General features: G+C 48.2%; 1 protein-coding gene across 9 annotated transcripts in view; it reads right to left on the reverse strand.

Moving 5' to 3' along the window:
- PSD2 (pleckstrin and Sec7 domain containing 2) overlaps positions 1-17,196 on the reverse strand; it is a 92,157-nt gene that overhangs the window by 9,051 nt on the left and 65,910 nt on the right. For 8 of the 9 annotated variants that reach the window (XM_087759989.1, XM_087759991.1, XM_087759990.1 and 5 more), the window contains 4 exons: positions 10,447-10,537; positions 9,262-9,305; positions 4,727-4,917; positions 3,489-3,559 (listed from right to left, as the gene is read on the reverse strand). In XM_087759989.1, coding sequence (XP_087616115.1) covers positions 3,489-3,559; positions 4,727-4,917; positions 9,262-9,305; positions 10,447-10,537 — 397 coding nt within the window. The remainder of the gene's footprint in view (positions 1-3,488; positions 3,560-4,726; positions 4,918-9,261; positions 9,306-10,446; positions 10,538-17,196) is intronic. The other variant, XM_009477471.2, reaches the window with a different exon arrangement.

A 17,196-nucleotide genomic window follows, 5' to 3' on the forward strand; every position in this document is an offset into this window, starting at 1 on the left:
CTTCGTAGGACACCTGGATGGGGTGAGAGAGCCCAGTGTATTGGTCCTGCTGCCCTCTCCTCTGGACTCAGCGCCAGCTCTGAGCAGTGATGTGAATATGGACATGGAGCTGCAGAGATTTCTCATGCTCTGGCTTGTGAGTGGGTTTTCCTCTTTTTCCTTTTCTTCAGCTCATATTTACTAGCCTAAACAAACCATTTAATGAGGAAAACTAACCACTGCAGCCTTTTCAGTCTGGTCATGAACATTCCAAGTAGCACTACCATGGCAAGGGCCTGCCTGCATGGGACAGCATCCGTGGCTTGGGGCTGCACTGGGAACTCCTTCATGGTTGGGGGCTGCAAGAGTAGACCCTGCGGGAAGACCTGCACCCTTTCTAGTACTTCCATATAAAAACACCTCATGTTTTATAGCTCTCCATCATTCCTCTCAACACCCCTCTATGTGTGGTGATTAAGGGTTATTATCCCCATTTCACAGAGGTGAAGTAAGTTGCCAAAGGCCATGGACTGAGTCAGTGCCCAGTGCAGATTAGAGTGCATGAGAGGTGCGCCCTGCTCCCAAGCCTGCAGTTCTTCCTCAAGACTGTGCTGCATCCCTTTACGGGATCAAGCAATTGCTTCAGCAGACTATGCTAGAACACACTAATCCAGCGATTAACACTGGCAAGGCAATGACATGTGACCTCTCTACATCAGCAGTTTTATGGCTGGTGCCTGAATTGCTTCTAATAGACTGACTTCTACCTTCCACCCACTCACTCTTCTGCCTATCTTATATCCACCTCTCTCTGTATCTGGCCATTCCTCCATTCTACACATCTATCTCCCCAGGCCCTCCTTCCCTGCCTCCTTCCCTCTCTCTCTCACTCTTATTTCTACTCAACTTGCTCCCCCAAACCAAGCTGAGTTCCTATTAAACTTATGGGAATTTCCTATTAAAGCCTAGGTCCTTGGTTTGGTCTGAGCAAAAAATTAGAACAGGCTGAACCTGTGCTCCATGGTGTCAGGTGGGTCTAGAAGCAGGTACTTTCTCCTCTATCTTCACATCAGAAAATCTTTTCCCAGTGATTTGTGCTCAAGCCAGGTTCTACCTTATGTTTATCTGCAGTCATCTTCTGCTGAGAGCCTGGGAGGCCGGCACACCATTTCCTTCCTGTATTGTGCAACTCTCTTATTCTGCAAACCACCCCATAGGCAAGAAATTGCACTAAGAATCTACAGGGCAGGTGAATGTTTATCCACTCTCTGTTGTGGTGCTGGGAACGTTTGGAAGTGGCAGGACAAGGACTTGTCTTTGTGGTCTCATCTTTCTGTCCTGTCTTTGCAAGCCTGATAGAGACTGTCTACAGCCAAGCCCAGCCCAAGGAATCCTCTGAAGAGGACCATATACAGCCTGGCAGCAGCTCATGACTAAGAAACTCCTCTTTGCCCAAATCCTTTACCCAAACGTTTCTCAGGTTAATTTTTGTTGTTGTTCCAAATGCTACTTCCTTGGGGCACCCTTGGCAATTCCGGTCCCTGCTGCTAATTACACACCAGTCATGGCTGCTATTTACCAGCCACTTTCATAACCTAGCCAGATCTTAGGTGTTTTGCTTCTTCAGTCCTTGTCCATAAAGAAAGCTCTCAGTCTCTTAACCATTTGTTCCTGAAGGTCATCTAGATAAGAACATTGGTCTTCAACTGCTATGTCAGTCTCACCCTCACTCTCTTTTTAAATTCCAAACACCTAGTACTAACATAACAAACTATGTTAATATAACAGTCTGGATGGTTACTGCTGCTAGAGTTGTACAGCAAAGAAAACCCAATCCCTCTGCCCCATCAGCAGCAATGACACTCAGTGTTGGCTTCACAGCTCCTTCCAGTGCTGTCCAAGCAGTCAAGAAAATCTTCAGTAAACTGGATTTTGGTCCAGCATGGGAATAAAATTCTGTCCTGAAAGTGTATTTCATTCCAAATATATACATCCTCAACAGACTCATCCCAAGAGACATGCCCTAGAAGTCCTTGGTGAAAAATTCATTTAGATCCAAACTGTTCCTGTGATTTTGATGAAATTGTAATTTTTTCCATAGAAAAACTGCAATAAAATTAAATGTTGATGGTAGCTCTGTACCATCCTCATGGTAGCTCTGTAAATCCTCATGCATCACCCATGGTCAGCATGAGGACCTCTTTGGTGGACTCCATGTGGAGACTTGTAACAAAACATGAGACTGACATGTAAGAAGAGTGCCACTGACTTGAAGAATGCCACACTTAGAGGGTTGGAGAAGACCTGGGCTCTCCTGTACGCTGCAGCTTCCCTCAGCTGCAGGAGAGAGTGGCAAGGCTGTAAAAATACCAATTGGCTAAGAGCAACCCATACTGTAAATTACAATCAGCTGCCAGATTTCTGTTGGCTCTGTGACATGTGCCATAGGATCTGGCAAAACACGAGAATCATTGGGGTGTGCTACGAGCTCTGAGTCATAATTCCATGCTGCCCTGAGGATCTTTCTGCCTTTCTTATATAATCCAATGTTTGTTTACTCTCATTGCTTTGGAGACAATACTGCAATACATAAGAACATCTACCCACAGGGAGTGCTGTTCCCACAAGGTGAGTTCAATGGGTTACTGCACAGCATGTGCTACTAAGGTAGTTCAGACCTAGTTCAGTGGGTTACGCTGTTGCATGATGAATAGACATTTGGCACCCCTGGCTGGCTCACGCTGACATTCAAGTGAGCCCCTATCCAGGCTCCTTGGATTTTCCCACAGAAAAGACTATCCATGGAAATCCTCCTAGCATCCAAGTGTCTTGAAAGGCAGAGAACTGAATGCTATAACATGCAGGGAAGCTCTTCCATGGTGACTTTGCCTCCCATGAGGACCTGGGATTTATACTTCTGTTGACTAGAGGTGGCTACAGAATGAACAGAGATGAAGAGAGGCAGAAAGTGTCACTTGGCAACCCATGGAAGGACCCAGCTCAGCAAGGTCCTGAAGGAGAAGAGAAACTTTAGACATGGTCCATATCAGACTCAGTGAAGCTGCTCATAATCAGATATATGCCAGCAAATAAAACAATAGGCAGGATAAGACTGGTCTGATGCTCCACCTCTTCAGCTTCCTATTGCATGTCTCACCAACATCCTGCTTCACCTCTTCCATACCATCTGTTCATTCATCCTCCCCAACAGCTCCTACTTGCTGGGACACTTCTGCAGAAATCTTGCCTCAGTGTTCCCTCTTTCATACTTCTTCCTGTCTGGCCCTTTTTTGAGGCTGTGAATAGTGCCCTTAGAATGAACACCACCACCAAAGATGACAGCATCCTCCAGTTCTGTATACTGGTCTCTGGAGGAGCTCTGTAGATGTCCATGCATGCATTAGGACATGGATTCACCTCTACTTGCATCTATAGGTCTCCTGCTTAGGCCAGCATGACTGCTTTGGAGACAGCATGAAACAGCAAATGGGATAGTCTGCCACAGTTACCTTTTGTAAATAAAGGACGGTCCCTTTAAGCACAGCATAAAATTTCTTCCAACCTCTTCTTCCTCTGGGAGCTAAAAAAGGAAGAACATTTAATTATACATGTCTGCTTCTGCCAGTGCTGCTTGATCTTCACATTTCTGGCAAAACCAACCCTTCTCCTGACCCACGACACACATGCGCTGATGCCCAGACCTCATACTCCTCCAAGCTCTTGCTTATGAGTGGCTTGTCTGCAGGGACACGGGCTGGGAGATGCAGCTTCCCAACAGAAGCACAAGCAGGTATAGGGGTACCAGTGGACATGTGCAGGAAGCCTCTGCTCCTCCAAACCCAGTCTGATGTTCTTTGGGCTAAATGCTTGAGGAGCAGAGACATTCCCTGAGCTCCTTTGCCTCAGATGAGTTAGGCAGACATACCATGGATAAGGCAGCTTCTGTTCCACTGAGGAGGGAGCATTACCACCAGTCATCTTGATGGACTTGAGGACAGAGAGCTTGCTGGAAGCTGGAGAGGGGCAGGAGGTGAGGGGAGCCATCTACATCACCACAAGACAGCTGATCCTCCAGGCACAGGCTATTAAGAAAGTGCTGGAAGCAAGGGAGGCCTTTGGTGGTAATCTCTACTCAAGACTTGTAATCGGCTGCAGTGACTGGGCCAATCATATCAATTAGCAGAAGGGGTAATCCAAGGTTTCATTAATCTTTGCTCATTAACAGTTCCCAAATATATTTTCCTTTACCTTTCCTGTAATCCCATATGTGGACAGCAGAGCTATGAGGCATCCTATTGCCCAGCCAGCACACGGCAACTGTTTCCAGCACATGGTAGAATATGGACAAGAACAAAACTTTGAAGACCAGACTGTCCCCAGGGTCAGGGCTGGGGTTAACTGCTGTGGAACCAGCCTCACCCCATTGCTCAGAGTGTGGGATTCAGGATTATGCCCATGAACAGGAGGGAAGACCAGGTCTATCTGTGTGGGACAGGCACTGTTAGGTTCCTTGGCAGTGAGAAGGGAAGACTGAGGCCTTCTGAAAACATTCATGTCTACAAATGCCTCAAAACACCTTCCTTTCCTTGTGCCCTGGCTCTCATGGATCTGGGGATCTCTCTTGTGTTCCCTGGGACATGGTGAGGAAATGCCTTCAGCAGGAGAGCCATGGAGAAGCTCTGGTATGGTATGGGCAAAGCTCTGGTACTGCCTGGGGCATATCTCCTCCTGTCCCGTTAACACGTACTTCTCTTCCCATCCATGTCTGCATGGGTTTTACGCGTGAGGACACCATGCTTGTAGGTGACTGCGTTCAGCGCTTGGGGTATGTCCAGGAAGGGGTTGCTGCTGTCAACAATCCTTGTCACTTTCTTCGCGCTGGCTCCAAATTTGTCATCTACCAGCTCCGAGAGTGATTTCCTCAACTCGTCCTCATCACTTGGAAACAAAGTCAGAGAAGAGATTGAGTGGAGGACACATGGGTTGGGTCACAGTGTGCTTTGGTTTTAAAGAAAGTTATTTATTACAAGACTAGTCAGAGAAAGAAAATGAAAGGAGATGCAGGGACTCTAACACGCAGAGTGTGCCAATGGTGGTGATCTGGACATAGCTGGGAGGAATGTGGGTGGCAGGTAACTGTCCCAGTGGTCCCACTGTGAGGTTACTCAAAACAGGGAAGGGAATGGGTGCTTGTCTGAACACCAGGAAACTGCAGACACACCATTGCCAAGGACTACAAGCATTTCACAGGGAGAGTCTCCAATTCTGCACCCTAAAATCAGAGTTTAAGGAGGTCTTTTGCTGAAGACCAGGTATGACTGGGGTTTCTCAGCCTCTGAGAGGCAGCCCCTGGGGCCTCCTAGGCACTGAAGGAGCTTGAGGAATGTCCTCTGAATCTCTGAGGAACAAAAGCTCTGCAGACATTAGGGAGATGGGCCACTTGATCAAAAAAACACAAACCCTGGATTAGGTTATATGTCAGCTCCCCAGTTGTGTCCTCAAGGTGGGCCAGCAGAGAGGAAGAAATGCTGGTCATTTCCATAAAAACTGCTTCTCCTCACAGATCTCCTGGTCCTGGACCCTGGACAGCGAGGGCTGAGCAGCTTAGGGAAGTGTCCACTGACTCCACCAAGCCTGCCTCTTCCTGTTTGGAGTAAAACCTGCTGTGGTGCATAGAAACTAGAACTTGTATGGGAAGTAATATTTCTCAGTGTCCCTAGGACATTAAGGCAGGAGAGCAAACAGGGAATTTCTGCCCTGTGTGATACATGTCAATGTCTAAATGGTATGAGTGGTCACCTTAGGTTGCAGATTAGATTGGACCAAACCTCAGCTGAGGAGTGGCTCAAGGATGAATCCACTAGCTGGGATGTGAGCAGTAAAATACCACACTTCCCCACCTGCAGCAAGTAGATAACCAAAGCATCAGACAACTCTTGGAAGAGAAGGATGATTTCTCAGCCCTCAGCACCCACAGGAGTCCTGGGGCTTAGGCAGAGCCCAGACACTACACCTGTGTGAGGAGTTAGTGGGGCTCAGTTCTCTGAGCTGCACCAGAGGGACCCCTCTGAGCTCCTGCTTGCTGCTGGGATGATGGTCGTATACCTGCCTGTCCACTTGGGCTTTGTGAGCAAGGGCATTTCATTCCCTGGGGTGCACAAGGACGGAAAGCAGAGGCAAGCAGGGAGAAGTGGGTCTTCCCTGTGCAAGGTTACGACTCAGTGCCACATCTCTGAAAGAAAACCAGGTACCCCACATCAGGGAGCATCTGTCCCACAGCAGAGGAGCTGAGAGGTCTCTCATGTTGCAGCCTGCCCATCTGCAACCAAGCAGGACACCTTGCAGCAAGGCAGGTCCCGGGCCCGTATGGGGTTAATGAGGGGGTGCAAGGATAGAAGCAGGGTGGGTGGAGGAGGGCGGCAGGGGGGCTAGATGCTACTGACTGGAACTGCACCGCTGCAGCGGGACGCTGGGGGGCTGACATCCCTCGGATGTGCCCGAGTCAGGGAGCCTGTGCTGGCAGGCGTTGTGTAACCACTGCCCACATCCAGCGAGCAGATGCACTTCTGCTGAACTCCTTTTACGTAAACCATCCCACTGGCACCTTCTGCGGAGCTACAGAGCTCCCTCTCGCGACTGCGTGCACCCCGCAGCCTGGTCTCTGCTGCAGAGCTGGCATTGCTGCTTTCCTCTCACACAGAAGCCACACAAGTTTATTTTTAAAGTGAAATCAATGCTACGTGACCTGCTAAGAAACCATGGCCCTTCCAGGGCCACCGGCTGGCTGTGTCCGGAGACACCGGCCCACAGAGAGCACTGCTGCCATTGGGGCATGGCTGGCAATGGAGGCTCCTGCTCTGCAAAGCTTGACCCAGGTAGTTGGGGAGGGAGATAGGATCAAACTGCCTCCAGACACTTTTCTGGCCAGGACAATATGAGGAGAAGAGCAGATGATGGACCTAATGGCTCAGAAGGTCCTGCTTAGTCCCGCCACCCTCTGGAGGGGGGGAAACAAGAGGGGGGAAGACAAGAGGGAGGAAGACAAGAGGGAGGAAGGGAAGGGAAGGGAAGGGAAGGGAAGGGAAGGGAAGGGAAGGGAAGGGAAGGGAAGGGAAGGGAAGGGAAGGGAAGGGAAGGAAGGGAAGGGAAGGGAAGGGAAGGGAAGGGAAGGGAAGGGAAGGGAAGGGAAGGGAAGGGAAGGGAAGGGAAGGGAAGGGAAGGGAAGGGAAGGGAAGGGAAGGGAAGGGAAGGGAAGGGAAGGGAAGGGAAGAGGGGAGGGGAAAAGAAATGTCCACTGTGTTAGCTTAAGGCCCCAGGTCAGTCATGGGCTTCCCCATGGCAGTGGTGGGGAGGTGTTGGGGCTGGGGAGCACAGAGCACCCCTCATTGAGGGTCCTGGCCTGTGCTCTGGGCAGGAGGTGGGTAGCAGAGCAGGGGAAGAAGGGCTGAGGAAGGTGCTGTGTGAACCTGTCATGAAGGCCACCATGCTAACTGTTCCCAGACTTGTTTCAGGGTAACAAATAATGATCTGGTGGAGGAGACAGAGTGCATCTCACTGAGTTTATGGATGACATAAAAATGGGAGGCCACCACTCAGCAGGACAGGAGCGTCACTAAATGCAGCACCCCAGTACTGCACTGGGGTGGAGTGGTCCTGCAGAAGAGTCAGCCGGGGCTGACTGGCTGGGGAGCAGCTCTGCAGAAAAGGCCCTGGGACTCCTGGTGAACAGCAGGATGAACAGGAGCCAACCAGTGTGTCCTGGCAGAAACAGAGGCCAAGAGCATTCTGGGCTGTGTAACAGCGACACAGTGAGGAGGCTAAGAGAAGTGATCATCCTCCTCTACTCTGCACCCTTTACATCATATCTTGATACAGCAAACAGCATTGGGCCCCCAATAGAGGAAAGGGCATCAGCAAGGTGGAGAGAGTTCAGCAGAGGCCACCAAGATGCCTGGGCTGAAGCACTTGCAATGAAGAAGTGACTAAGGGAACTGGACTGGTTCAACCTGGAGAAGAGATCGCTTTGGGGGACCTCATGGCAGCCTTCCAACATGTCTGAGGAGGTTATCAAGGGAACAAAGCCAGGCTCTTCACTATGGTGCACGGCAGGAGGACGAGACAGTGGGCATAAGTCAACACAATAGAGGTTTCAAATGGTTAAGAAAAAAATGTCTCTCTCAGAATAATTAAGCATAGGTTCATGGATCCAGAGGGACTGTGGGTTCTCTATCCTCAGAGATTTTCAGGATTAAACTGAACAAAGCCCTGAGCAACTTGGTCTGAATTCAGTGTTGACCATACTTTGAGGAGGAAGCTGGACTGTAGATCTTGCAAGGTCCCTTCCCGCCTCAGTGATTCTCTGATATTATTTCCGGAAGAAACTGTGTAGAAGAGATGGAAAGTCTCAGTGACCAAAATAACCCCAGATCTTGAGCTCATTGTGCACAAACCTCTGAAGCACCTGGAGAGGGATCAGCATTTGCATGCACTGGTGAGGCCGCACCTTGAATACTGTGTTCAGTTTTGGGCCTCTCACTTCGAGAAGGACATTGAGATGCTGGAGCATGTCCAAAGGGCAATGAAGCTGGTGAAGGGTCTAGAGAACAAGTCTTATGAGGAGCAGCTGAGGGAACTGGGGTTGTTTAGTCTGGAGAAAAGGAGGCTGAGGGGACCTTATTGCTCTCTACAACGACCTGAAAGGAGGTTGTAGCAAGGTGGGGGTCGGTCTCTCCTCCCAAGTAACAAGCGGTAGGACAAGAGGAAATGGCCTCAAGTTGCACCAGGGCAAGTTTAGATTGGATATTAGGAAAAAATTCTTCACTAAAAGGGTAGTCAGGCACTGGAATAGGCTGCCCAGGGAAGTGGTTGAGTCTCCATCCCTGGAGTTATTTAAAATACAGATAGACATGGTGCTTGAGGACATGGTTTAGTGGTGGACTTGGCAGTGCTTAGTTAATGGTTGGAGTCGATGATCTTAAAGGTCTTTTCCAACCTAAATGATTCTATGATTCTATGATTTTATAAGTGTAATAGTAAACAAAGAGGGCATTCCCTTCCTTTAGATCATGCCTGTGGACCCTGTGTCCGTAGACTGCCACCAACCTCCCCGTCTGCTTTTGTGTCTAAGCCATAAATAAACCCAGCTTGCCTACAGGAGAGACTTCAGTGCTTACGGGCTTGGCAGGAAATGTTCTGGGAGCTTCTGGGGCTAAAAACATGACTCAAGACCTGCCAGCTACTTTGAAAGACACATTCTCTCTCAAATGCTTAACATATACTTACATGGCCCACTCCAGCTTCTCATTCTTGATGGAGTTATATAGTGTCTGAAACAAGAACATGATATTAGCTGTGTCTGTCATGGAAGACATGTCTGGGTTTTGGAGACCATCTCCTCCACACTCCATCTGTGTTCTTGGAGAGATACCTTCCTTGCTGAACTGTCCTGGAGAAATATTCACCAGTGAGCAGGACAATTGCTGTCCTGCTAGACCCTTTTTTATCTATGTACCACACTAGGTATTGGATTGGACACGTCAGCAGCAGAGGGGGTCTGGCAGCCAGCCTTGCTCAAGAGCCTGTATATGACATTTTTGACTAATTCCAGGTGCTGTGCCTAGTCCTGAGTGAATCCTGCTCTACGCAAAGATGGTATGCCAAGACACCTCCAGCGTCTTGACTAGGGGAAAGGGACAGTGGAGGCTTGAACGCTGGCCTGAGAAGCAGGGGAGAGATGAATGACCTTGGGGATCAGCTTTTCCAGTTCCTCCTGGGCAAAATTCCAGTGGCTTCCCTGGGACACTGGGAAAGGAGCAGGAATGGGCTAGGAAAGCAGAATGTGGAGATGGCCCTGACCATACTGAGGGGTAGGGTAGGGTGAGGTCTCCTGGGAGGCAGAGTTGTTGTCTAAGGCACGATGTGACACCCCTGATGTGGCACTGGTCATTTCAACCTCCTTCCATACAGCAAAATCCAGGCCAGGTTGCTGGACCTGCAGCAGGTGCAGACAACAGTGGTGGTATTAAACCACATGGAAGGAGAAAGTACTCACTTTGGGGTGTTTAACCAGTATCCCATGGTACTGAACTAGTTGTGTTGGAGCGCTACATCTAATTACATGGAAGTGAAGGCAGAGAAAAGTATCAGTGCCAGATGGTCATATTTGGGGGTTGAGGGTACCTTCTTCTGTGCATTGTCTTGTGCATCACAGAGCTACCATGGGTGAGAGGGACCCACGATATGCTCTGAGGGCAGATATGCCACAAATCTGGATAAAACACCACCAGGGAACAGACCTCTGGTGCTTCACTGTGAGTTAGCAGAAGCTAACCATGTGGGTTACAATTCTTCTAATGAAACAATTGTGCACTGGAAAATGCTGATTCAAGGGCTCAGAGTGTCCCAGCAGGACTAGGTGGCACTACAATAATAACAACAGTATCCCACTGTCTATTTATATCACATTACCTTCAGCAAGTCCTTTGCAAAGTCCTTCCCATCATTCAGCCCATCCAGGTTTGCTATGAACTGTTGACACGACATCTTTTTGCCAATATTCTGTAAGGCAAAGCAGCAGCTCATTAAACTTCTGGAGAGTTTTGACTTTAATCAGAGTGTCTTTTTGTGCTGGTTTTGGCTGGAGTAGAGTTAATTTTCTTCATAGAAGCTAGCACGAGGCTATGTTTTGGATTTATGCTGGAAGCAGTGTTGATAATACAGGGATGTTTTCATTATTGCTGAGTAGTGCTTACACAGAGTCAAGGGCTGTTCTGCTTCTCACACCATCCCACCAGCGAGTAGCCTGGGGGTGCACAAGAAGTTGGGAGGGAACACGGCTGCGACAGCTGACTCTGACTGACCAAAGGGATAATCCATACCATATGATGTCATGCTCAGCATATAAAGCTGGGGGAAGAAGAAGGAAGTGGGGGAAGTTCAGAGTGATGGCATTTTCTTCCCAAGTCACTGTTACGCATGATGGGGCCCTGCTTTCCTGGAGATGGCTGAACACCTGCCTGACGATGGGAAGTAGTGAATTAATTCCTCGTTTTCCTTCGCTTGCATGCGCAGCTTTTGCTTTACCTATTAAACTGTCTTTATCTCAACCCATGAGTTTTCTCATTTTTACTATTCCAGTTCTCTCCCCCAGCCCACCAGGGGGGAGTGAGCGAGCGGTTGTGTGGTGCTTAGTTGCCAGCTGGGGTTAAACCACGACACTTATAAAGAACAATTTTATTTGTAGTGGCGAAGCCTGGGTTTGTCCCAAGACCTCAAAGCTGAAAGGTCTTCTGCTCTGATTTTCTATTGGGCTCTTTGCTTTATTTGCTCGTGCCAGCACCCAAACATTTCAAAATTACCTCTTTTTTAATGGTGGAGATAAAACACCTGAAAATAACCTGTCCAGTTCTTGCTCCAGACTTTCTAAGTGATCTTACCTCTGGTCTCCAGGTTGGTCCTGGTACTGGGTCTGTGTCTCAAAACTCAAGACAAGCACTCAGACTGCCTTGAAACTGCGATGCTTGGATGGGTCTCCAAGCCTGCCATGTGTGAAATTGTGTAAGTATGCAGTGTCAGCATCTGAAGACAGCCAGCGCTGGGCAATGACTCGTCCTTTACAGAAGCTGTTATTTTTGATTGCCATTACAAAGAGAGATGATCCAGCTACTGGTACTGCGTGAACTTGAGTGCTGTGGCACGTGAGGGCAACACTGCGAGAATCTTGCAACCTGGAACTCACTCATCACCAACTAATGCCAAGACTATTTGATGCTGATGCTGCCAGGTCATCTGGCATCCCTGATATAGTCTGTGGCATCTGTCTTCCCAAACCCTTTACCCCACACCATAGCCAGGTGAGTCACTTTCTCAGCCTGCAAGAGTCGAGGGGCTGGAGGCAGGCAGCCCTTTTCCAAGCCTCCCCTTGCAATCCTACCTCTCCAAAGAACTGGAGCAGAAGTGTGGAGGAGTCAGTGGGAATTGTAGGGTTCAGAAAAAGGAGTCTGATAGACAAAGGAAAGATAGGTGTCTCCAGTGCCATGTCATATTGCAGCCTTCACACCCTGGAGTGAAGTCCCCAAGGACAGACCCTGTGATGAAATTACATGGAGCGGACAATGGAGTTAATGAGAGAACAGCATGAGCTGCCACCAGCAGCCCTAAGGATCCCAACAGCATCATGACACTGAGTGGGCTTTGCATCAAGGTATCGATAAGGTGGACATCCAGGAGGAGGCCAAGAACAGCAGAGCCAGGACCCTGCTTAGGGACTCAGTGAGGAAGAAGGAGGGCCTCACTGGGCCACTGGGAGGGAATGAAGCTGCAGCAGATGATATAAGATGTGCCCTGCAGGGCAAGATGTGTTCTCTGTGCAAGAAAATAACCGCTTGAAAGAGACTGACACCAGAAACCCCTGCCCACAAACATGCACAACAGATAACCCGGAGGCTTCTCCCCAAGTGAAAGCATCAGTAAAGAGTGAGGCCTTGAGATTAGTCCACAATGCCCTACCCCCGCCAACTGCCATCTGTGTGTGCACACATACTCTTTGGCTACACAGGGAGCCAGCGCTGCCTTTGAGTAGCTCTGTCTGATACTCTTAAGTATGCCTCCTGTCGGTGCCAGCTCCAGATGAGCTGGCACCCTTGAGAGATCAAGAAAAAGAGGAATAAAGCACTATTACAAATCTGCAGTGCCTGGGGACACAATGTGGCACAACATGAGACTTGGCCATCTTTGCTTTTTCACAGGGGAGCCCCACGGCTGATGCCCATAACTGGACCCCATAGCCAGAGGCAACTGCCAGCTAGTGCTCAGTGGGTACACTAGCTGCAGAAGAGCTGTGGGGAAACCTGCAGACATGCTAGGTTTTTTCAGCAGAGGGAAGAGAGTTTTGTGTACTTGCTGGCTGGTGAATTACAGCCAAAAAAAAAAAAAAAAAGCCAGCAGCACAATGGCATGTGGATGGAGAAAGGAAGGAGGGTGAGAGAGAGCACATTAAAAATGCAGTAATGAACCTCCACGAGGGAGGGAGTTTGGAGATGAGGTAGCTATGTTGCCTGACACCTTGAGGCACCAAATCACTTTGCACAGAGAGAAGGTGACTACTTCTACCCCTACCTTGAGGCAGGAAAGCAGAGTGCAGAGCACAGGTCTTTCTGCCTACAGAGATCTTGTTGCAGTGATCCAGCAATGAATGCAGAGGCCAACACATTTTAGGAAGTGAGTGGATACAGTGAGATAAAGTGGCACAAGTTACCAGCCTCGCAGGCCCTTCTTTGGGTTTCTTGCGTATTGAGTCCAGGACATACATTAATCCCAGGGGATGGCTTCTTTTTTATTCTGTGATCTGTCTCTTTCTTTTGCGCAAGGAGATCTCTGAGCTCAAACTGAGACAGCAGCCACACTGTGGAAAAGCAGCTAATTGCTGAGCAATTGAGAAGGATGAAAACATACCCTTTCTCTGACAACCAGAAGAGATGACGAGAAAGCTCCAGCAAGGATGCTAATACCGTGAATCAGTTTGTTGGACAAGGTTGTCGAAGCACTGCAGAGTCAGGGACAGGATTCAGGCTGGCTGTCAGTAGGACTGAGTACAGGATGCTGGGGTGGCTCAGATGCAATACAACCTCAGGTCAACAATACCTTAACACTTCAGCTTGGTGCTTTGAGAAATGGGCTGGAGCCAGCCACTCAAATACAAGCCCTGCAAGTGCCTCCAAGTCAACACCAGCTGAATAGAGAAAACAAAAAAACACTCCAGGACACGGACTTTGCAGCTTCATATGATCAACACTTGCAAAGAAAACAGTTCTGTGATCACAAGTGCCCCATTATCAATGGCACCAGCATCAACACCAGCACCAGGGACTGCCTGAGCTTTCACACACTGCAACAGTGTTTAGCAAGTATGGGGAATCCCCGGAACAACTCTGGAAAGGGCTCAGTGGGTGCCTTCTTATGCAGCAGGCCATCTTGCTGATCACATGTGGACATAATCTTTAGGGGAATGTATCTGCACACTTCAAAGCTACAGTGTTCAGATGTTCTATGTCCCTTGCTGAACTGGGACCTCTGGGTAGGGAGATGCATCTTCATTACTGGCCAGCCACACAGATAGTGGCATTTTGCTTTTCTGTGGGGCATCAGTCACTTACCAGCAATAGACCAAGCCAGTGAGGCTGCTTCACAGCCACACGTGGCTACTATTCCTGATATGTCCCCCTGGCAGAAAAGAACTTCATTCCATCTTTGCTTGCTCTAGGCCATGCAGCAAAGCATGAGAAATCACTGTCAGACAATCAGCTAGCACCATAGTGTGCTTGGATGGAGAGCGAGTGAGCAAACAGTGGATTAAATAGATGAGAAGGGATGGATGGTTCGATGACAGGTAGAGATAGTTAGATGATAGGCAGAGACAGTATGGGAATGGATGGACGGAGGTGGATGGATGCAGGCAGTCTATGAGAAGGGAAAGATGCAGAGACAAGGTGCATGATGGTGGTTAGAGTGCATAAGAATAAAATAGGAAGGATGAGACTGATCTGATAGTGGGTAGTCAGGGCTGATCCTGCTATCCCATTGTTTCAACCCACTGTAACTCCCCTGTTTACAGTTGGGTTCTTGCCTCCTCTGGGCCTCAGCCATCTGCTACTGAGGTGATTCACCCAAGATGATCGCAGACCATCTTCTGAAGTGTCCAGGGTGGCTCTATCCACCTCCAGAAGACTCTGGACTGTAGCCTGGCATTCCTTGGCTGTTGCCAAGTCCCAGCATTAGGAGGCTGGGCAGATGAGTATGGAACTAGGTGCTCAGTGGGAAAAGCAGGTGACATGTGAAAGCCCCAGGAGGAGAATCAGGTTCCTGGGGGCCAGAGGCCATGAAGGGTGCCTATCTGGGGTGCTCTCCCCAGCACTCCCTCTGTGAGGTGTTAAACCACTTGAGTTTCTGGGCTGGAGGCTCCAGGCATCAAACATCTCTGCTGCAAAGTGGTGAGTGGGGTACATCTCCTGTGAGCTCCCCAGCATGAGCATCATGCCCCTAGCAGGCCCTGCTTTTACTCAGGCTTTTTTGACCTCTTCCAAATATTAATCTTCAGGAGAAAAAACCCAAACAACTACATTTATGCTTCAGCATGAAGTGGGAGTCATTGGTCTGACTGGACCAAGGGATCTGGTAACAGATATGTTCTAGGCTGCAGAAACAAAATTACCCCACTGCACGGAGCAAACACGCAAACTTTGAGTATCAATGACCCCTGGGCCACACAAAGCTGCTGTGGGCAGACTGGTATCACTCTGCTGGTGATGCCAGTGGCTGCTCATATCTCAGAGCTCTTCAGCTCTTCCAGTGCTACTAACACAGCAGTATTGCTAATACCAAACCATAAGCTTGACGTAAGGAGAATATCACAGGGTTTGTAAGATTAATAGCGATGGATATGTGGAGTTAGGAGCTGCCAGGGATCCCATTTCAAGCTTTGTTCAGTGGCCATGAGAGCTGCTGGCCTGCTTTTTGAACAAATGCTGAAGCTTGTCACATTACAACGTGACTCCAGAAGCTGGGCTTTGCTAAAGTACCAAAATGCAACCATGAGTACTGGTGAGGCATAGGTGTTGATTTGTCACTGTCCTTCCATGGCCAGCAGTTCTGAACAAGGAGGGATAACACTGACAGTTGAAAAGGAGACATCCCAAAGCTTTGTCTCCAAGGGGCAGAAATGGAGCAGAGGAGTACTTTGTCATAAGATCTCCTGGAGCTCAAACAGCAACAGCAGAGCAAGTTAGAGAGTTGCAACAACCTGAATTATACTACAAGGCTTGTAATGTTTGTTGGTGACTGCTGGCTTTCAAACAGCAGTTCCAGGTGATTCTATGAAAATGGAGTGTCTCATTTTAAAGATAGTAAGTTTTCTGGACAGTTTGGTAACAGGGTCTGAGTGCACCTGTGGTAGAAAATCAACAGTACTAAGGCAAAACTCCAGTGTGGCCAGGTGCAAATCTCATGTTTTAAAGCCAGTCTCATTACTTTTAAGCCTGGACTCAGTATATGTGATGGTCACTGCTGGAATGGTGAACTAGCCCATTCTAGAGACACTGCTGCAGGGAACTGCCCCTTTAGAGAGACACATCAGCCACCCTTTCCTAATCAAAGGAATTTCCCACTCCATGGCAATGCACAGTAAAACACTGAAACACACACAATATTAAAAAATAAAATAAAATAAAATAAAAAGTGATAGGCAATATCATGACAGCATCTTTAACAAAAAGGGGTGAGAGATCAAGTCACACAGTCCCAGGTACACTGCAGTTTATGGAGGTTTCTTTACAGAAGGAGAATTTCATGTGATGCATATCAGGTGATAATGGGTTGCTTAGTAGTGAAGGACACTGCACAGCCACTTAGGAATCCAGACAAACAAAAGTCCTTTTTTTTTTTTTTAACACAGAAAAAAACAAGTCAAATGCCAGTGCTTTAAAGAAAAACACTAGAATGACTGCACTTACCACCTGGTAAAGGGTTAAAGAGCAGAAAGAGAGGTTCCAGGAGCAGAAGGAAGGAAAAAAAAAAGGAGGAGAAGGAGAAGAAGAAATTAATGTTACACATGAGAAAAAATAAAGAGAAGATTTTTCAAAGAAAAGCTCAGGCATTTCTACACCTGCTCAAAAGAAAGCTATTTTTTTTCTTTGCCTAGATACCATGAGATCATTTCTTCTTACCAGGCCTCTTAGCCAGCTTGTCAATGAAAAATAGAAATGGTAAGGTTTTGGAGGTTAGGGGTTTTTTTGCCTTTTCAAAAATTTCTGTCTTCCCAGAGACATATTTTGGATTTTTTTTAAATTAAAAAAAATAGACAAAATAAGATTATTTTAGAGTGAAGTTGCATAGTTTGCCTTCTGCCACAATGTTTCTTTTGCTGTTGCAGGAAATACTTTGATGAAAATATTTCATTGGCTCCAATCATTTTAGCTGAAGGATGAATGCTATGTGAGTCCCTCCCAGAAGGTGTCCCCACTGCTATCCCACCGCATGCAGAGACACTTTGCCTAGACATGTCACTGGCAGACACGTGGGTGGGAATGGACCCAGTGGCCAGTGTAACGTTGGTCATAGGCTGCCAGTTCCCCAAAGGATGAGGCTGCAGCAGCTGTAGCCAGCTTAGTGAAGGCCACAGTGCACATCTGGAAAGGATGCTTTTGCTGAGACCAGTAATTCCTT

The sequence above is a fragment of the Nipponia nippon genome, unplaced genomic scaffold (assembly GCF_047370975.1).
Source record: "Nipponia nippon isolate SJK-2023a ecotype South Korea unplaced genomic scaffold, ASM4737097v1 scaffold_21, whole genome shotgun sequence".
Classification (NCBI taxonomy): Eukaryota; Metazoa; Chordata; class Aves; order Pelecaniformes; family Threskiornithidae; genus Nipponia; species Nipponia nippon.